Source organism: Sebastes umbrosus, chromosome 1, assembly GCF_015220745.1.
Source record: "Sebastes umbrosus isolate fSebUmb1 chromosome 1, fSebUmb1.pri, whole genome shotgun sequence".
NCBI lineage: Eukaryota > Metazoa > Chordata > Actinopteri > Perciformes > Sebastidae > Sebastes > Sebastes umbrosus.
The window spans coordinates 33,874,525-33,894,210 of NC_051269.1; the positions used below are offsets into that span (position 1 = coordinate 33,874,525).

At 43.7% G+C, this 19,686-nt stretch overlaps 1 protein-coding gene and 1 long non-coding RNA gene across 4 annotated transcripts; one reads left to right on the forward strand and one right to left on the reverse strand.

Moving 5' to 3' along the window:
• Positions 1-553: 553 nt before the first annotated feature.
• Positions 554-18,241, reverse strand: ubap2a (ubiquitin associated protein 2a). 3 transcript variants are annotated; one of them, XM_037768403.1, is made up of 27 exons: positions 18,093-18,241; positions 15,348-15,485; positions 14,808-14,885; positions 14,172-14,282; positions 11,506-11,668; positions 11,276-11,359; positions 11,127-11,190; positions 10,537-10,640; positions 9,485-9,543; positions 9,312-9,382; positions 8,862-9,048; positions 8,466-8,736; positions 8,055-8,356; positions 7,159-7,385; positions 6,752-7,034; positions 6,375-6,414; positions 6,064-6,238; positions 5,719-5,770; positions 4,486-4,789; positions 4,249-4,340; positions 3,547-3,597; positions 3,351-3,444; positions 2,856-3,263; positions 2,574-2,678; positions 1,723-1,790; positions 1,422-1,613; positions 554-1,343 (listed from the first exon to the last, which is right to left on the reverse strand). In XM_037768403.1, the coding sequence occupies exons 2-27, from the start codon at positions 15,441-15,443 to the stop codon at positions 1,248-1,250; spliced, it is 3,777 nt and encodes a 1,258-aa protein (XP_037624331.1). In that variant the 5' UTR covers positions 15,444-15,485; positions 18,093-18,241; the 3' UTR covers positions 554-1,247. The 3 variants fall into 3 exon arrangements, with proteins under 3 accessions (XP_037624331.1, XP_037624161.1, XP_037624242.1); XM_037768233.1 differs by having other exon boundaries at positions 1,422-1,643; XM_037768314.1 differs by lacking the exon at positions 18,093-18,241 and adding an exon at positions 17,070-17,308 and having other exon boundaries at positions 1,422-1,643.
• On the forward strand, positions 17,599-19,686 carry LOC119487647. The gene is made up of 2 exons (XR_005206757.1): positions 17,599-17,996; positions 19,333-19,686. It is a non-coding gene; the product is annotated as an uncharacterized LOC119487647 (long non-coding RNA).

Below are 19,686 nucleotides of genomic sequence, written 5' to 3' on the forward strand. Positions count from 1 at the left end.
TCCAGTATATAAAAATAAAAGATCAGCAGGTGAATCCACATACTCCAATAAATTATTATAAATCTCAACAATAAGGAAACATTACAGGCTTCACAGTTTATATATTGCAGTATGATTGGTTTGGATTGCAGTAGTGCTTTTGTTGTTTTGATTCACTCTATGAAGCTGATAACTAATGAATGGTGGAAAAAGTATTTTCTCTAAAAGCTGAATATGGTCCTGCTATGTGTTAGGTTTCATGTGTTCCAGTTATTGGTACGTGTAATTTTATCTTTGACATCTTAAGTTACTGGTGCCTGAACCTGCCTAACTTGTTGACTGGCCTTTAGAGTACTTAGTGTACTTTGGCACAAGCCCAAAGGTGCTGACGTCCACGCTGCCTGTGTCCTGAACTGGTTTGGCACAGTGACGTCCTTTGGTCCATATGAAATATTATACCTTGACTATCCTTCATTGTAAGACTGGGAACACTAATGGATTAGTATGGTGCTGCATGTGGGTCTTTATTCAGAAAAACAATGTGGTTGGTAAATATTGATGCCAGACCCATAAAAACTGTTCAGAACTTTTAATTTGGACAACAAGGATTAAACCAATGTTAAAATGACATCAAATCCAAGGCCTGGCTGGTAAAACCAGCCAACTAGTAAGAGTTGAGGAATGAGAGACAAATGGAGGGAAACGGGGCAAAAAGAAAAGTCAAGCTATCAACTCAAGTCACCCTCAATATATGGATTCACAGATGCGGGAGACCAAAGTTACAAAAACGTATTTCTTCTAAAATAAAAAAAGGCCTTTGCCGTGAAAATGATGTGTAGAATCTATGTACATCATTCTCGATTCATGTATGCATACAAAAAAATCCACATCACAAGATGCTTGTGTTCAAGTATATTCACCAACTTCATCTCCATGATTTAGCATTCTCATCTTTCCACATTGTTTTTTTGAAATAAAATGTCCTTCAAAATAAAAACAAAATGCAGAAAACCACATTTTATGTCCTACCAATACATATATACTGTATAAATACATACATAAATATATTTTACATACAACAGCCATAAATTTGAAAAGGGGATATACAGAGCAAAGGGGAGGGGGGGTGGTAGTGTGTGTGTTTTAGCTTGTGTTGTAAAATGGTTTGTCCCTCTATTATCTCATCAGTCAGATACGCAGGTGCGGTGCTGTGTGTTGGAGTCTGAGTCCATGCACACACGCACACACACGTCGTAGATGTAGCCACATCAGTTGGCCCAGTAAGGGGAGCTGCCGTAGCTCGACTTGTTGACTTGGCTCTTCTGCTGCAGGCTGCTGGACTGGCCACGTTGGCTCGGACCACCCTGAACGTGGAAAGACGCGCGTGTAAGCATCTGAGAAACTCTCGCCGGTAAAAACAACGAAATATCTGTGGGTGTTACCTGTCCATCCTGAGCTAGGTGGTGGTGCAGCAGCTGCGAGTGTGGTTGCTGGTGAGGCAGGATGTGGAGGAATGGGGCCGGTGCATAGCCTCCAGGAGCTGCTCCAGGGTTCAGAGGCCCTGGACCCCCCAGTGCTGATGGCAGACTGAAGGGAGGAGGGGTCCCCGCATGGAAACCCTGCTTATCAAAAGACTGCAGACGGACGATGGGGGACAAATTCAACTTAATTATTGATTGGTATAAACACGAACTACACATACTGCACAGGGTGGTTGGGGAGTTGAGGTGTTTTGAGGCTCACCTGGGTCTTATTGTAAACACTTCCACTGATGTCTGGCACACCCGAGTTACTGGACGTCACTGAGACGCCTAGCAGAAAGACAGCACCAACATTTATACATTATAATTCCAAAAACTTTGAAAATCGAGATTAACATTAGGGCCTGTGTCCATATAGCGTTTTTTGCTGAGCCCCAGCGTCTTTTTTTCAATTATTCCAAATGAGGAGAGATCGTATGCGGCTGAATGCGGCAACCTAGAGAAAAAGCGCTGCACCCAGCGTGTTTTTTCTGAGCGCTCTGCCTTTTTTGTGTGGCCACTCCGAGCGCTTTTAGTTGAAAATCTCTGAACTTTTCAGAAAAGCTCTGGTGACGTCGCCATCGCTCCTTTTCCAGCAACTAATCATCCAACGGGACTCGTCACAACATTTACCAAGAAAATGGAGGAGAAGCTTGTTTTCACCGTGTCGGTCTATCCAGAGCTTTACGATCAGACAGACATTATCATGACAAAGACTAAAAAGCCCATTTGTGCGGGCAGATCGGCCAGACACTGAACGTTGCTGGCAAGTTGTGCTTTTACCATACGCAAACCCTCTGTTAACGTAACGTAACTTCTTCCTCTGGTTGGGGCTCACGGTGAAAAAACAATGTCAAACAAATAGAGATTAGCCCAAATGGATAATAAAAAGCAAAGGGGTGATGCTAGTTTATCATACAACAGTGGGTAGAGTGGTGATATGTTGTCAAGATATTGTTGAAACATTGAAAAGCGCTCAATGCTGGGATGAAGCACTCGCCGGCGCTGTGTGGGCCATAAAAAGACGTATATGAACACAGGCCCTTAGAAACAGTGCATTTTTCTTCTTCTTACCTTTCCCGGGCCCAGAAGCAGCAGATTTGGCTTGTGCCTGTGAGGAGGAGTTGTATCCTTTACTGTAGTCCACTCCTGCTGGCCCCGCTGTCAGCTCCTCATACCCTGCACAGGAAAACAAAGTCCAGTGTTCAAACGATACACACTACTTCCTGTGCAAGAAAATCCACACAATATAATGATAATAGTAGAATTTTGGGAACTACTTAACCCAGAATCAAATTAATTTCCCCAACTGTAAACATTATTTTTTAATGTATATTAATTGGTGTGCTAACTAACCTGAGCTGAAGGCGTGCTGGCCGTAACCGCTGGGCTGCTGCTGTGTCTGCTGCTGGAAGGGGCTGGCCGAGGGGTTTCCCAGACCAAGCCCCATACTGTGCTGCTTGGCCGAGGCTGGTCCCGGACCCCCGGGAGGAACAAACATGGTGTGGCCATACTGGAAGGCAGCAGCATTGGGTACGGCGCCGGCGTAGTAAGGCAGGCCTGTGTAGCTGTAGCCTGGAGGCAGAAAGGCCTGCTGACTGCTGTGGTGCTGCGGCTGGCCCTGGGGCTGAGGCTGGGCCTGAGGAGGCTGAGGCTGGGCCTGGCTCTGTCCTTGGCTCTGGCCCTGAGGGGGCTGCTGGGCCGCCAGGCTCGTGGGGGGTGCCGGGGAGGTGGAGTCATTCCTGCCAAACTTTGTGACTTCACCTGACAAAACAGTTGAGATGTCAGGTGAGAACAAACACAGGATTTTAGGATTTTGGACGAGGTCAGCAAAGGGTGAAGGTGCCTTACCTGAGTAGGGGTTGTTGGCTAGGCCCCCATCTCTACCAGAGAGAGTCGCTGTGGGGCCGGGGAATGTGATTCCATAGTAATCCTGCAAAGAGGGCTAAAGGGACAGGAGAGGATCAGGAGAAGAGCCACACAACAACCAAACAAGATAAACAACTTGACTGAGTACTAGAGAAGTGAGCGTGGTGATGAGGCTCACCATTGGCAGTCTGGACTGGAGCATGTGGAGGTCTTCGTAACCATAGATCTGCTGTGAAACACAGGACATGTACAGTCAGCTAGAAAAACTGCAAGATGAGTCTAAATAGAAATGTATACAGTCACTAAATACTCTAGTAGGGACAAGGGATGTCACAAGAATCGATACTTCGGTACCAAGTCGATGCCAAAATTCTGAAAACATGGCGGTACTCGTTTTTCTACAATTACGTCAGGGCTTGAAACTAACGGCGTCCCGGGGCAGATAGAAAATGTTTTTGTATCGGATTGGTGTTGAGAAGCGTGGAATTTCACTGTTAAAGATGTCACGATACCAGATATTTAGTGGTCGATACCAATACCAAAGACTGCATCTTCATCAGTTCTCTGATGACAGTTGAACTGAACGGACTGGATAGATGGGTTTGGCCAATATTATGATTTGTGCTCACCGTACAAATGGTAAATGGACTTGCATTTATATAGCGCTTTTCTGGCAGAGGTGGCTAAGGTGGCAACTTTGCCCATCAGGATCTAATCCAAATACTCATTCATACACCGATGGCTAAGCCTTCGGGAGCAATTTAGGGGTTAAGTGTCAAGGACACATCGACATGTGACCCGGAGCAGCCAGGGATCGAACCAAGTTACAAGTACAAGTACACTGCACTACACTGACTCTAGATCCTGAGGGGCTACTTACTGGGTATGCTGGCAGCAGCCCCCCTGGGCCCATGATATACTGGTTGGGCAGTAGAGGAGGAACTCCCTGGGACAAGTTAGGAGGAGCTTTACCTGTCAACACAATGACACCATCACCATCACTTTCATGTGAAGAAACAGCAACAACTCCAACTATTTGGGCTTATATCATCATGGGAGCACAACAACCCATCACACATTAACATTCTCCGTGTCTGGAGTGTGTGTGTGTGTATACCAGTGGAGGAGGAGAGCAGGGGTGTGGTCCTCGGTGCAGAGAGGTTGGACGTGGCAGTAGCTCCATTGGAGCCAAGTCCCAGCGCTGTGCTGGCGGCAATGGCAGCATTGTGAAGTCCGATGATACCACCGACTGTACTGCTCATGTGGTTGCCCATGTTGGGCATGTGGGCCAGGTGGCTGATGCCGCTGCTACTGTTGCTGCTGTTGTGGGTCGAGTGGTGTGCCGAAGGCTGCGATGACGTGTAGGAGCCGGTGGAAGGAGCCAGAGAGTTCACGCTGCTGTTGTTGTCAACACTGGTGTACTGAGGACAGAGAGGAAGGGGGACATCAGTTACATTTGAAATAAATATATTTTTTAGATTTAATTTGGCAATGCAAGCATCAAATTTGTCGTTTGCAAAGTGGTGCTGATCAATTGCAGCCATACAAACAGCACTGAGTACATGACACCTCGTTGAAGACCCTAAACAATCAGTGAATCTTTGGCTGTGACTTGGATTTTAGATGGTATTCAGCGTCTTGTATCACTGGTAGCATGTAGGGCTGGGTATCATTTAAAAAAATTACAATGCCAATACCAATACCAGTCTGTGTCCCACTGGCTAGCTAATTGCTGCCGCACTGCACAGCGCTCATACAGCAGTTACCGTTATTAACGCCATCCCCTGACCGCGATGTTGTAAAAGTGTAATGCCCACCCTCCGGTTCCCCCGAGGTTAAAACTGTTAGCTCTCTCAGCACCGTTTCTGTTGTTAGCGCTGTTTGTGCTTTTAGCACCTTTAGCTGCTAGCCGACGGCTCAGAGATCTCCGCGTTCAGAGCCGTGTGCAGGAAGGCAATCCCGACTGTATGGGTTGTAGCTGCTGTGGTGGTGGGCCAATCACGTCGCACTAAATCAAAGAACGGTTGCAATGATTGGCTGCAAGCAAAACCATACAAATAGCCTTTTTGTGTAAGATCTGGGCACAAAAAGGTTTGATTGCAGGTATTGTTTGACCGGAGATGATTTGATACTACTTGGTACTGGGTTATTTCGGTCAATACCTTTAAGGTATTTAATACCGATACCCAGCCCTAGTAGCATGTAATGGAATACTGTTGATAGTGAAACCATGCAGCCTTATGTGGCACGTAACAGAGTCAGCTGTTTGGTGACATATCATTACACAGAATGAGTCATCACACAGAAGGTTTTAGAAATCATGCTTGTGGAAGACGAGACCGATACTTACAGTGAGAGCGCTGGAGCCCAGAGCTGACACTGAGGAATGACTGCTGACATGGCTGTAGAGTGGAAAGATACGATCAGTGTACTGTTGTGGCACTAAAAAAAACTCCATAATATTTTAGTTTTAACACCGCTACTGTCCTCAATTCAATTACTTCACTTAAATTATTTTTGGATGTAAGAGACAATTATTAACATTACGAAAGTATCCCTGTGTATTCATAAATTAATGAAAGCTGGCCAAACATAGTAAGAAAGGTAGTAAATTCAACTTTGCAATGAATTTCAACGTTCCTGTTTTGCCTTGTCAAATCTGTTCATCAGTCCGCCGTGTGTGTGTGTTTGTCACCTGTTGAGTGAGTTGAGCTGGCTGGCTGAGGGCAGCTCCTGTGCCAGGTTGGAGAGTGTGGAGGAGCTGTGTGCAGGCAGGGTGGAGGGTAAGTGGGAGGAAGGTGCTGAGGCACCGTTGGCGCTGATGTTCATAGACGGCGACTCTGGCTTCGGTGTGGAGGACGCTGATGAAGCTAAGAGGAGTAAGAAAGACAAGGGTCTATATTTGTAATAGACTCAAAATAGCATAACCCAAGAAAGGTGGCTCTTGGTAGACATTTACAACAGAAAGTATACACTGGACAGCTAAATCAGTAGTAGGTAACTCACCGTCTAGAGCAGCAGAGGTCCTTACACCATTCAGACCATTCTGGTGAGAAAAAAAACGCAGCTCAGTGTCAGCGTGTTATAACAGCTCAAGACCACTATCATATTTATGTAGCAAACATACACAGTACGAACACTGAATTCAGCAAAACTTGAATTACATACGAGATGACCTCATAAAAATCAAAACCTAAACAATTCATGCTATTCCTATCATGTTTGATAATTGTCTTAAGGCACTATGGGCCGATCTTCTAGTCAGGAATTGCTGGCAAATCAGTTAAATTAATCACATTTAAAATATGCTTAAAAAACCTTTAAAGCCCCCCCGCCAGTGTATTTTGGCATTTTAATGATTTCTGTCAGCTATTTCTACTCACCATGACTGGCCCCGTGGCCTCTTTGCTCTGGGAAAAGGCCAGTCGTGTGTGAGGGGGCATGGTCCCATCGTAACTTCCCCCCACCGAGGAGAAGTGAGAGGAGGAGGGTATGGAGGAGGAGGTGGTGGAGGCCGTCGAAGAAATGGAGGGTGGGTTGGAGGAGCTGCCAGTCCCCAATGAGGAGGGAGTGAGGTTAGGCAACGCCACCGAGGAGTGATATACTGGCTCTGATGAGGAGAGGGGCAGTGGTAGGGCGACGGAGAGAGGGCTGCCCAGCGACTCACTGCAAGACAACAGCAGGGAGGGAAGAACAAGTTGTTAGATATATTAGATCAACTTATTATTATATCGTTTTTGTAATAATATATACTGGAGAGATGGAACTATTCAGTCAGCAGTGACAGTACCTGAGCGGTTTGGAGTACAGGCTCGTCTGGCTCTGTGTCCCTGGTCCCGGTGCAGGCGGTGCTGGGGCAGGGGCCGGTGTGGACTCCCTGGATGCCGCACTAACGCAATTGTCCACAACTCCGAACTCCGGCATTGCCGACTCCGAGCCAAAGTCTAAAGCTCCGAACTGGAGGTTTAGCCCGGGGACGTCAGCCGAGCCTGGCATCTCTACCGCCGTGGAGGGGATCTGCCAGGATGGAGGGAACACAGTCAGCTTTCAGGACCACAACTTTTAGTTCAATTAACTACTTGTATTTGGTTATTTGTATATAATAAAATGTGCACCTTCGCCTTGACAGTCAAGATCTCAGACACACAACACACACAACACAGGAGATTGAAAACCTTGGAGCTGAATTCAAGAATAGCCTAGGGTTGGGCGATATGGAAATTCCTCTACTGATGATATTGCTTTAAGAAAAAACAAAACAATATACGATATTATCTTCCGAAAAAAGCTGAAGAGAGACGCACGTAGATATAAATATCTATGGACTGGAGACACAGACGTTGCAATACATAAGTGGCCACAATGTATAGACAGTAAGCGCTATTTCACACAAGGACATGCTGAGATCAATAACTCAGATCAATCAGCTGGTGACTAGTAACTGCCCTCATACAGTCTTGCCACCATTTATATGTTGTTACCTTTGATTGTTGCAATATACTGGTGGAATCCCTGTTTTCAACATAATTGAATATCGTTCTGTTATCGTGGATACGTGAGGACCATTAACGTCGCCAACCAATATCGTGTCTAACGATAATCTTGTTATATCGCCCAAACCTAGAGCAGTCACATGTGCAACGGATTGTAATCACAACTTTCTGTCCATCAACATCGACCCCCTACCTTCGTTGTGGGAGGTATCCTTCGTTTCTGGCCTTTGAGCTGTGCCCGCTGCTGCTGTGGTGTACCGCCGCCCTGAGGGTCCAGCCCTGCACCGGGGGCAGGAGGTTTAGCACCAGCGGCCATCACCAATCCCGCCTGTGCTGGCGTGCCGGTGTGGTGGGGAGCAGGCGAGGCGGAAGCAGGGGGCGCTTGTTGTTGCGATGGAGGACTGGGTTGACGTGCCAGAGGCAAGGAGGGGCCGGTGTGCCTCTGAACCAGCTGGCTCAGCACAAGAGAAGGCTCTGGCTGCAGGCCAAACTCACCTGCAGACACAGATGAGGATTTTGAATAGGTAAGCATTCCTATTTTAATATATGTGGCAAAAACAGAAAACTTGTGCATGGCTGCACAATGACCCACTTGAACACTTACGGCTGAACTGCGAGGACAGCGAGGTGGCGTTGGATTCTGAAGCCTTTATGTCCCAGGTAGATGAGGAGGGTGGAGGTACGGGTGCTCCTAGGCCTGGCAGTCGGCCAATGGAGGTGTTGTTTCCTTGGGTGCTGGCGGGAGGCGCGGCCTGGGATGAGGGTAGCGGACCCAAGCCAGGACCCTTCAGCTGTTCCAGTATCTGAGCTCCAGCGCTGGGCTGAGGCCTTTTGGCCTGGCCCAAGTCCCCAAAACCAGCTCCCAGAACTGACGACTGACACAGACAGGAGGAGAAAGTGTAATCATCAGTAATTGTTTCTGTGTTTATTTACATGTGATAGATGAAGGAATGTGTATGAAAAAAGGGTGCAGAGTATCAGAAGCAACTATTTTTTGTACCAGAGCAGCATGAGCATAGCTTGTGCTACTGGTGGCGTTTCGGCTGGGGGGCGGCTGCTGTTGCTGCTGCGGTGGCTGGTGGTGGTGATGGTGGGAGTTGGTGAAGACCAGACTCTGAGAGGAAGAGGACGAAGGTGGTTCTCTTCCTCCAACCACAGGCTTCTGCAGCAGAGAGGCGAGGTCCAGACTGACACAGAAACAGTTGAAGTCAATTAGAAAAAGCTTGCAGGACACCAAGTCAAAGGTTGCCAATGTAATGTATTATAAATAGATGCAAGTAAATCCTGTATGCCATTAATTTACCTTTGCCAATATAACTTTACACTACGTAAATTACAGCACGGAGTAAAAATTATTAGAGGGAACTGAAACTACCGTTGTGAAATTAAGTCACATGTAATAAGAGATCAGGGGCTAATGTATGATGCTATAATTGAGCCAGTTACTTACCTTTGCCCAGGTACGATGTGATTCTCAGCAGCAGGTGCACATGAGGAGGTGAACACTTTGGTCTCTGAGAGCTGCAGGAAAAAACAAGACAACAGCAGACAGAAGTGATTTAAATATACACCAAAACATTTTATTGTAATTGACAGACTTCTCCTGTAATTGTGTCCACTCACACTAACATCCTCACTCCAGTCCTCAGATGCCCAGTCTTCCAAGGTTCCCCTCCAGGGAACTAAAGAACAACCAATGATGAGTCACAAAGTTCAAATACAGGTAGGGTAAGTAGTTAAACATGACGCAGGATGGCTGTAGTAGGGCTGGGCGATTAATAATTTTATTTTCAATTATGAGTTTATCTTCCAACGATTGTGAAAACAAGATAATTGAGATTATTGTGACGCATTCCGTTTCGTAATGATGCTCTCGTTTTTGTCTTGTGTTATAAATCCAGCACAACCCTTTCCTTTACAGCAGTGTGCTTTCGCCCCTCTCGGCGGGTCAGGGACGGCCACTCAGTGTGGGAGCAACCATGGGGTTGTCCCTGCACGCTGGCTGGTCTTCGCCGGGCGCATTTCCTCCACGGTGCGCAGTTGACCTCTACTGTAGGTCAACTTGGAAAGGCCCGAGGTGAAAGTTGCTCGCGGCTCTGGCCGTGAGCTCTACAGCACCCCTAGCCCAGACGTCGCCATGGACTTAGTGCTCACTGTGCCCTCTCTCCCTGCGGGGAGGGACGCGACTAGCAAATGGGGCAGACTGTCCTCAGTGTGTGGTCTGCAGCGATGTCGGCAACCCACCTGACCCGTCTTGAAACATGGACCCCGTCTAGTTTACCATGCTTTGTGGGTGTGACTTTTTTGCCATGTCATCACCATTCATACAACCAATGTGTTTATGATTACATTTTTACTTGAGCACAAAGTTCTTCATAGATCTAGCCTCTTCATTTTTGCTCTAAAAGTGCACCAGATTGATGCATTTTACTATAAAATATAGCTACAAAATGTTCTTTCTAAATATATGATGTTTGCAAAGTTAATGAGTAATCATGATAAATAATCATGACCTCAATATCGACCAAAGTAACCATGCTTATGATTTTTGACATAATCGAGCAGCCCTAGCCTGTAGCGCATACAGTATAAATTTGTATAAAAGCTACTGTCTACTCAATACATTGAATGTATTTGTTCACAACAGAAACTGCTGTTACAGGTGAAGAACTCACCTGTCCCATCTGTGCTGTTGTTGGCCGCCGTGTCCCACACCTCAGATTGCGTGTTCCCTGACCCTGACCCACCCTCTGAGGTATAGTCTGCCGGATTGAAGGTCCTGGGGAAGAGTGAAGGAGTGGTATATTTAGTTACACAGAAATAAACTGACGGGGCAGGGAGCCGTTGACCGATTTAGTTAATTGTTTTCCTACTAAACAGTGTCTGGAGTAATAATGTTTATTATTCACACTATTCATTGGGCAAAACTCCAATTAGAAGACGGACGAGTTATTGCTCTCTAGCCTTTGGGTTTCTGGTGCTGTGTAGAGGCTGAGGTGAGATATGTTGATTATTATTTTATTCAGATACCACATCTTAATGGGACTGGTGACTAAAGAATCTTTTAGAAGCAAACACAAGAGTAGATGCAAGAAAACAATGCACCACTTGCACTCCGTTACAAACCAAATCCAAACAAAGTTAAATTTCCTGGGCCTGAAAAACACTCTGGTATCAATTAATTTACACCTAAAAACCCTATGAGGGTGGGTGTGTGTGTGTGTGTGTGTGTGTGTGTGTGTGTGTGTGTGTGTTGCCAACATACCCCATGCCTTGGGCTGAGAACCGGCTCCCTGGTGGTCCTCTCCCTCTGCCCCGACCTCCAGATCCTGCATAACATTCACACTAAAGGTTAACAACATCCACTCCAGTGTTGGAACGTACTGACAAGTGTTTTTATGTGCATCTGCTCACCTCGGCCTCCACCTCTGGCCCTCCGACCTCGATCTGAACCTCTTTCCACTGGTGCCACCTCCACGCCATTCTCTTCAGGACGCGCTGTACGTGTGCAAATACATGTGCACATACAAAATGAGAAAAGACACCACATTAGTAACAGTATTACGTAACGATACTGAGAAGCTGCAGGAGAGACAGGAGACTCTGTACTAGATTTAAATAAATGTGAAGTTTAGACTCTGTACCCGGTCGACTGCGACTGGCCCCCCTGCCCTTGCGGTTGGCAGCAGCACGGCCCTTGCTCGCCTCCCTCTCTCCTTTCTTCTCCCTGTTTTCCTTGTTCTCCTTGCTGTCTGATGGACCCTCCTTCACCAGGGGCTTTTTCTTCCCTACCGTCTCCCATGAGGTCTAAACACAGAACAGGAACAACAGGACGGAGAGGAAGAAAAATACAGAAAGAATACATTAAAATTGCAGCACAAAATATGTAGTTCACATATTATTTTTTGCACACTTTTATAGTATTTTATTGTAATTTTTCTTCTATTCTATATTTATGTTTCTTGATTTTGTTTACTTACTTTTATTTACAATTAAATTTTCTTCTATTATGTTCATGTTATGCACCAATACACCAAAGCAAATTCCTTGTACATGAAAACCTACTTGGCAATAAACTGAAATCTGATTCTAGCTTAAAACACTTAAAAACTATAGCCAGCAGTAAAACAAGATATCAACACTGACAATATGCTTCAGTGAGCAAAGTAAGACGTTTTTTAAAATGAATAAATAAGAAAATTTGCCTCCATTTCCCTGACATTTGGCAGTTATATCATATTCGAAGTAGCCTCTGGCACTCTGTGGTTGGTTGAACATCGCATTTGAACTTGTGTATTTTGTTCAAGAGGATAAAGAGACACTACAGGACACAATAGAAACATTTCTGTTAACAGTTACAGAAAAGCTGTGATACCGGCTATTTTTTGACCAACTTATGTACTGAAGTGTGCACTATGCAGCTGTGTTATGTAAGAAAAACAAATATCAGATGAGGATTTATAATCGGTAGAGATTCAATATTTAACACCTCAGAATGAAACTGAGGGTAAAAGAACATACTGATTACAACTATACAGTCAATACAATTAGTGTTTTCATTATTTAATTGGCCACTCTTCTCTTGTGCTACACCTACTCTTACAGCATAAGAAAACTCACTCAGTGGCCATTCCTTTTGTTTATGACAGTTAAGATCTTGAAGATTACAGTAGAAGCAGATGTAATCAGAGGGTTGTAGTATATACCATAACAGTAGAGACTTCCAAGGGAAACGGAGAAAACCAGCTATTTGCTATTTTTGGATTTCCACGAAACCACAACAAATGAGCAGGTAGCTGTCTGGCTGCCTGCCCTGCCCTACAGCCTCTCCTCACCATCTGTGCCGGCTGGTATTCTTCAGAAATGTCTGGACACTCTCGCAACACACAGGCAGAACAACACTTAGTGTTTGCCAGACATTTGGTAGCCCGTTTGATTTTGCTCTCTGAGCAGATGAGGGAAAATTGTGTATAAATGATGTGCTGCTTTCATGCTAAAAGTCCCTGATGTTAGAAAGAGTAAACTTGCTAACAGTCACTGTGGCAAAGGACAGCTCAGAGGCTGATTCTACTGGATTCATTTTCACCAGCATATACAGAACAACCTAATGTTTTTCACAACATTTGTTCATCTTCTGAGCATGTTACATAACTTGAAATCTAGGAGTGATGTGCCAGAAAGCGCAATTTAAGAAAAAGGGGCAAAGAGAGATATAAAATATATTTTTCCTTTTTTGTCCATGTGTTGAACATGGACCTGCAGCCTTAGAAGCGGTCTACACAGGATGTGTTTCAACTGCGTTTTTCAATCATCCGTCTTTCACGCCTCTGACAGAACAGATATGAATCTATTTTAATCAATACAGCTGTCTTCACAGGCCGCGCGATGGCTTGCATTTCGCTTTACATGCGTTTTAAAAGCGAAACTACTAGACAGCTAAAGGTCAAAAAGCCTGCACTTTTGCAAGTTTGGGCTGAAGTACTTGTTGCTCTGACAACACTTCCAGATGAATTTTAAAGCAGCTTCGAAGAAACAAACAAAAAAACAGACTCATGACAAATCGTCCACATCCTAATCTGGATAACTCTGTTATCCACGTACGAAGAACGGGGCCCTGGTCTGAGATCTGTTGTGTAGTTTGTGCACTCTCACGTCAACACGTCAACAGTCTGAGACAAGAAATGTCTTATGGTGTGAGCAGCACATCCACTCAGAGATTTCCAAAGTCTTGTAGCACGAGGCTGTGGCAGTGAGAACAGCATGCACAATATTAGGATCATGAAACCAGCTGAGATTAATTGTATGCAGCCATCATTAAGGTTATTAATTACACTAGGAAGTCAAATTGATTTGTGGCAGCACAAGTACAATTTGGAGCTGAAAGCTGCTGCATATTCTGCCTTCCAAACAAAAGAAATCTATTCACTAGGGCTGTCTCGAATACCATTTTTTGGGCACACACCTCTAGACACAACAAACAGCGATATCCATCTGAGAATAACTAGTAATTATTAATGTTGGATATGAATAATGAATAATGGTGTGGGATTATTCCTTATTTCATGGGCTATCTGGGGATTTATACATTATTATTACATACTTATACATATACATTTTTAAAAAATAAAAAAACGAAGCATTCGAATACTGATTTGGAGGTCGAATACCATGGCAACGGTCTAAGCTTCAAAGCATTCGGGTCCGCCCTACTATTCACAATATCTGAAATTGCAATTCATGTAGTTGAAAACAACGATAGGCTAGTAAATGAATCTTAAAATGAGATTAAATGAGACACAATGTCATTTACCATGTCCGAGGTGCTCTCCAGGAGAAAGTTGATGGCTCTGCTAACATCTTCGTTGCAGTCGTGGAGCGCTACCATGCATTCATCCTGGTTCTTCCCAGTCACCTCCATCAGCTGGGGAAAGCAACAAACACACGTCATATTAGAAATGTCCAGTAGTCAACAAAAAGGTGTACCAATGACAAAATGCACCAGTTTTCGACCACATAACAGTACAAGTCACGGCTAGACAAGGTGTCACTCATAGTATCAAATATGAGTACTGGAGTCATGGAAGAAAGACAGCTTGCCCTGACTCAGCCTAGTCAAGGAACACTGTCTTCAACAAAATTACATTCCCATACAACTAAACTGCATTCTCAATTATGTTTGGAAGGTAACGTATTTGGTCGCGGATTACGGTCGCAGCTTTAAACAATTTCAAACGTGGTTTACTTTATAAATTCAAACAAAATATAACAAAAACGCAACAAAACTACTCAGCTATGTTTAGGCAACAAAACTACAGGGTTAGGTTTAGTAAAAAAAACAGCATGGTTTGGCTTAAAATGACCATGCATCACACGGGACACAAACAACGGTCTCCTGGGGGAGACGTAATTAAGAAGAAGAGACAGGGCTGAGTAAAGTGTTCCTCACCTGGTTAACTTTGTCCTCAAAGTCAGCATCATTCTTGTCATAGATCACCTGGGCAAGCCGGATCTGCTCAGCAGTAGCCTGAAACACGGAGACCAATGGTTAAGATTTTGGTTAATGGTAGAAAAAAAGGGAAGAACAAAGTAGATCCACTCCATGGCCACTTTATTAGGTACAACTGTAAAATCCAATGCAATTCAATACAACAGCTCAGCTATAAATTCTGCCTTTACGAAGATAATAATGTTGAGTTTTGATTGACACGGTCACAGAGGTATTAATTTAACTATATGGTTACTAAGCAAGGGTCTCCTATTGTCACTATTAAAATGTTATGTACCATCATGGCTGCAATAAAAAAAAAAAATCCTTTTCAATATTGACCAAGGAGGTCTCCTTGCATAATGTGTGAACTGTGGTTTTGTTGGCAAGGGTAGTCTGTGTGCACACTGGTGTTTTTGTATAAAAATCTCTGTGACTTTAAGGGTTGTGTGCTTTGCTTTCATTCAGTTTCTTCATGTTCATGTGGTTGCGGCGGCTCACCTGTATCTGTTTCTGTGGTTGTGATGTGTGAGTGGCAGCAGGCAGCGCTTTTTCCCGAGGGCCCCGGGCCTTGTCGCTGCCCAGCGAGCTCATCATATACAGTATATACAAAACTCTGTATGTACAAAATAGAAAAATCTGCAAAAGGAAACAAGAAACACGGACAGATGAAATGAAATCAACAAAACAGTTTTTAACCCCACAGATTATGTCCAAAACACAAACACATTCCCTTAATTTACAATGTTTTTACTGAAGAGCCTCAATACTTTCTCTTGTGCGAGTGCATAGAAGGAAATAAGCCAGAAATATGTGTTGTGAGCGTAGCTAAAGCCTTATTGCACAATCATGAATACTGCCCCTATGAAGGCTGTAAGACACACAGTTGGGCCGGTGACAACAGCTTTGCTGAAAATCTAGGTCAAGGAGGGAGAGCGACCCAGTGTCCTCTTACAAACAGAACAGACCACAGTGTGTGGAGCAGAACAAACACTACACACCCTGGCCCCACATACCCTCTACATGCTAGAGAAACTAAGGTTATATCCTTATACACACACAAACTAAAAAAAAATATCTTCCCTGTGTGTATTTGACAACTAAGTCTTGCACAAATTGCAGTAACTTGCTGCAAATTGGGTGTGATACCTACACAACCAAACACTAATAGTTTTCAAATATTAAACACTCCTATATGCAAACAGCAGCCTTTCCAGCTGCTCCGATGTTTTTCATGTCTGTTTGATGTTTTTTCGTGCTTTTTGACTATTTTGTGCTCTTCCTGCCTCACCAGGGCAGGTCTAGCGTGTTTGTATAGTTATATCCTATGGATATGGTTATATTTTTTTGTACTTTGTACTTTGCACTACTAACTTTTTTACTGCCTTTTTACTAACATGTTTTGCACTATGGAACTGTGATGCTGGAAACTTGAATTTTCCTCGGGATTAATAAAGTTATTATCTATCTACCTATCTATCTACATGCACAATTGGGCTTTATCCACCTACGTGGAACATGTAGGCGATTGCTCAATACCTTGTAATGAAAAAACACCCTGTAGTGCAATTTGAGTGTCAATGTTTGACTATGGTGTCCATTACAGGAACAATACCTACAGATACCCCCCAGTGACCCATTTGTTTTATGTCAGAGAACAATAGCAATCCAGCTTACAGTGCCTGAGTGACGTTGGGTGAATGCACTGCAGCCATTGGCTGCAGGTCTGAACAAAGCTAATGCAAAAAAAGGACGAATTGGCTTTTAAATGTAATTTCAGTGAAAAAAAATCAATATATATTTGTTTTATAACTGAGAACCCCTAGAACAGCAGCTTTGTTTTTAATTATTAAATATTATTACAAAGTATGAGTGTCGACGGTCCTTAAGAGATAAACAATAACAAAACGTCATTCAGTAACTCCTCAATTGTTCATCACATTTATTATTATTATTTGACATACCGATAAACAAATACCAGTTAAGTTTATGAACATTTATCTTGCTACAGCTAACTAATTAACAATTAGCTTCAGCTTATTATTGTAAGTAAAGCAGGCGGAGCGTTGTTTTGAACCAATGCTAACGGTTAGCTCGTTGCTGTTAGCTTTACTTATTATTTGAGTCTCTACACTATGGGACTATTCGGTAACGTTAACGTTTATCTTGTAAAAACAAACCACATATTCTCCTATAAGCGTAATTTTCCGACTCAACACTGACCGACTTGGTGCTGTTGGTACTGGGGCTCCCTTTGTCCTCGCTAGCATGGACTCATGTTAGCTACTAGCATGCTAACGCTGATATATGCAGCAGCGGGGATGAAGCTAAGCTAACGGTTGCTAAGCTAACGGTTGCTAGCGAACGGTTGCTAAGCTAACGGTTGCTATCTAAATCTGGTCCAAACTGACAGCCCAACGGTCGTCTAACTGCCTTGCTGGGTGTCTTAAAAACGTGTTTATTAATAAGTTACTGAGTTTTTAGAAAAGGGCTATATAAATAAAATGTATTATTATTATTATTATAAGACCCGCTCGGTTTATCTTCGCTAGCATGGACTCATGTTAGTTAGCTACTAACATGCTAACGCTGATACCATATAGATCAAGGCCTATAGAAGGAGGCTGGGACACGCGTCGTCAACAAATCGGGGGGAACACGCATGCGCAGTAGAATCTGATCAGCACTCGCCGAAATTGAGCCAATCAAAACGCACGGTTCAGTTACACTGCGCATGCGCAATACCCCTCATCCCAAGAACCTTATCACTACCTCCTTCCATAGGCCGTGTATATAGATGCAGCAGCGGGGGATGAAGATAGCTAACGGTTGCTATTTAAATCTGGTCCAAACTGACAGCCCAACGGTCGTCTAACTGACTTAAAACGTATTTATAAGACCCGCTCTGTTATCTAACTAATACTGGCAGTTACATTAATGTTTCCCTCTACATCTAAAACAACAACAGGCCAGCCAGCTAACAACATAGCTGTATTAAATGTAAAGGAAAAGAAAGAAAGGCCTCTGAATCTCATCCCGACATTGCTTCGTTGTGGAAACAAGACAACAGAAGAGAAAAATAGCGACAGACATCCCGAACAAACCCCGCGGTAAGAAGAGAAACAACGAAGACGGCGGTGAACTATTTCGGTGAATAAGTGTGTGGCTTTGGTGTGTTGGTTTAAACGCTTTGGAATAACAGAAAGTGAAGTTGGAAAAACAGTAGAAAAATAGTGTTTTTATTACCTGCTAACACGCTTCACTCGGCCAGCAGCAGACAAGGTGGTCACGTGACGTGCGGAGCCGTGGTGGTGGTGGATGCTCCTCTCTCCTCCTCTCTCCTCCTCTCTGCTCCTCTCCTCCTCTCTCTGGGTCCCGACTAACTTCATTATTACTATAATAAATATTTACATATATTTGCATAAAGCAGCCACTCCGATGTTGATAAGAGTATTAAATACCTGACAAATCTCCCTTTAAGGAACATTTTGAACAGATACAAAATTTGATTAATTTGCGATTAATCAAGATTCAAGATGTTTATTGTCACGCCGGTTGTACAGGTACAAACGTGGGAAACACTTTAGGCTGGGAAGCTCCATTAAAATAATAAGTTATATCACATTTACATTACAATTATAAAGAAGAAATACTTTGTACAAGGGCATATTAAGAACATATATATTAAGAACATGTACAGTATATACAGTATAATATATATTTTTGTGTGAGAAGGTGTCGTATGTATTATCTATTTAAAAGTCTGATGGCTTGGGGGGAAAAACCGTTCCTCAGTCTGCTGATGAGAGTCCTGGGGGTCCAGTATCTTCTACCAGAGGGCAGGAGGGAGAACAGGCTGTTGTGGGCGTGTGTTGTCCTTAATGACCCTCAGGGACTTCCTGAGGCACCCCTGGGTGTACAGCTCCTGTGTGCAGCTCGCACCTTACGGTCCACGTTGGTGCAGTTGCCGTACCAGTAATCATGGACAATCATGCGATTAATTATTTTAATCGATTGATAGCCCTAATATGTATATAAAATGTATATATACGGTATATACAATATACTTTATGTATCAAGAGACATTGAGAACATCAAACACAGGCACATGACTTTGTCGGTGTGCATTTGTCTAACTTAATCTTTACCTTGTTACTTCAGCTAAAGACATTTTGTTTTCACCCGTTTGCCAGTTCTTTTGGGGTCTTTCACAGTGTTCCTGTTGGTTTCGGCATCTTTATGTAACCTAAAGCACTTTGATAGATTATTTTGTAAAAAAAAAAGCTTGAGGAACAGATTTGATAAATTTATGCATCTTTGACCACAAAAAAAAAAGCATTAAATTGAACATTTGTCTTTTTATACTGTTGAACATTTGTCTTTAATACTCTATAGTAAAATTTAGATTTTTTTTAATCATAACTTATATTTGTGGTGTTACGATGAGATGGCTTGTGAAGCAGTGTCTCCTGTCCAATCTGTCCAGGATGAAGCTGGTCCTGAGCCTGGTTGTGCGATACAGTCTTCCAGACAGGTAGAACAGTTTGTGGGTTGATCTTCTTCCTACACTGCTGGGTGTAGAGGTTCTCCATGGATGGCAGCTCCGTCATGGTGATGTGCTGTGCTGTGCAGTTTTCACCAGTCTCCGTAGAGCCTTAAGCTTGAGGGCGGTGCAACTACCATGCCAGGGGGTGATGCAGGCGGTCAGGATACTCTTGACGGTGCACCTGTAGAAGTTAAAGAGTGTCCTGGAGTCCATGTTGAACCTCCTCAGCATACGGAGGAAGAAGTGCCAATGTTTTGTCTAAATTAGCAGTGAAATATTTGAATTCAAGAAGAA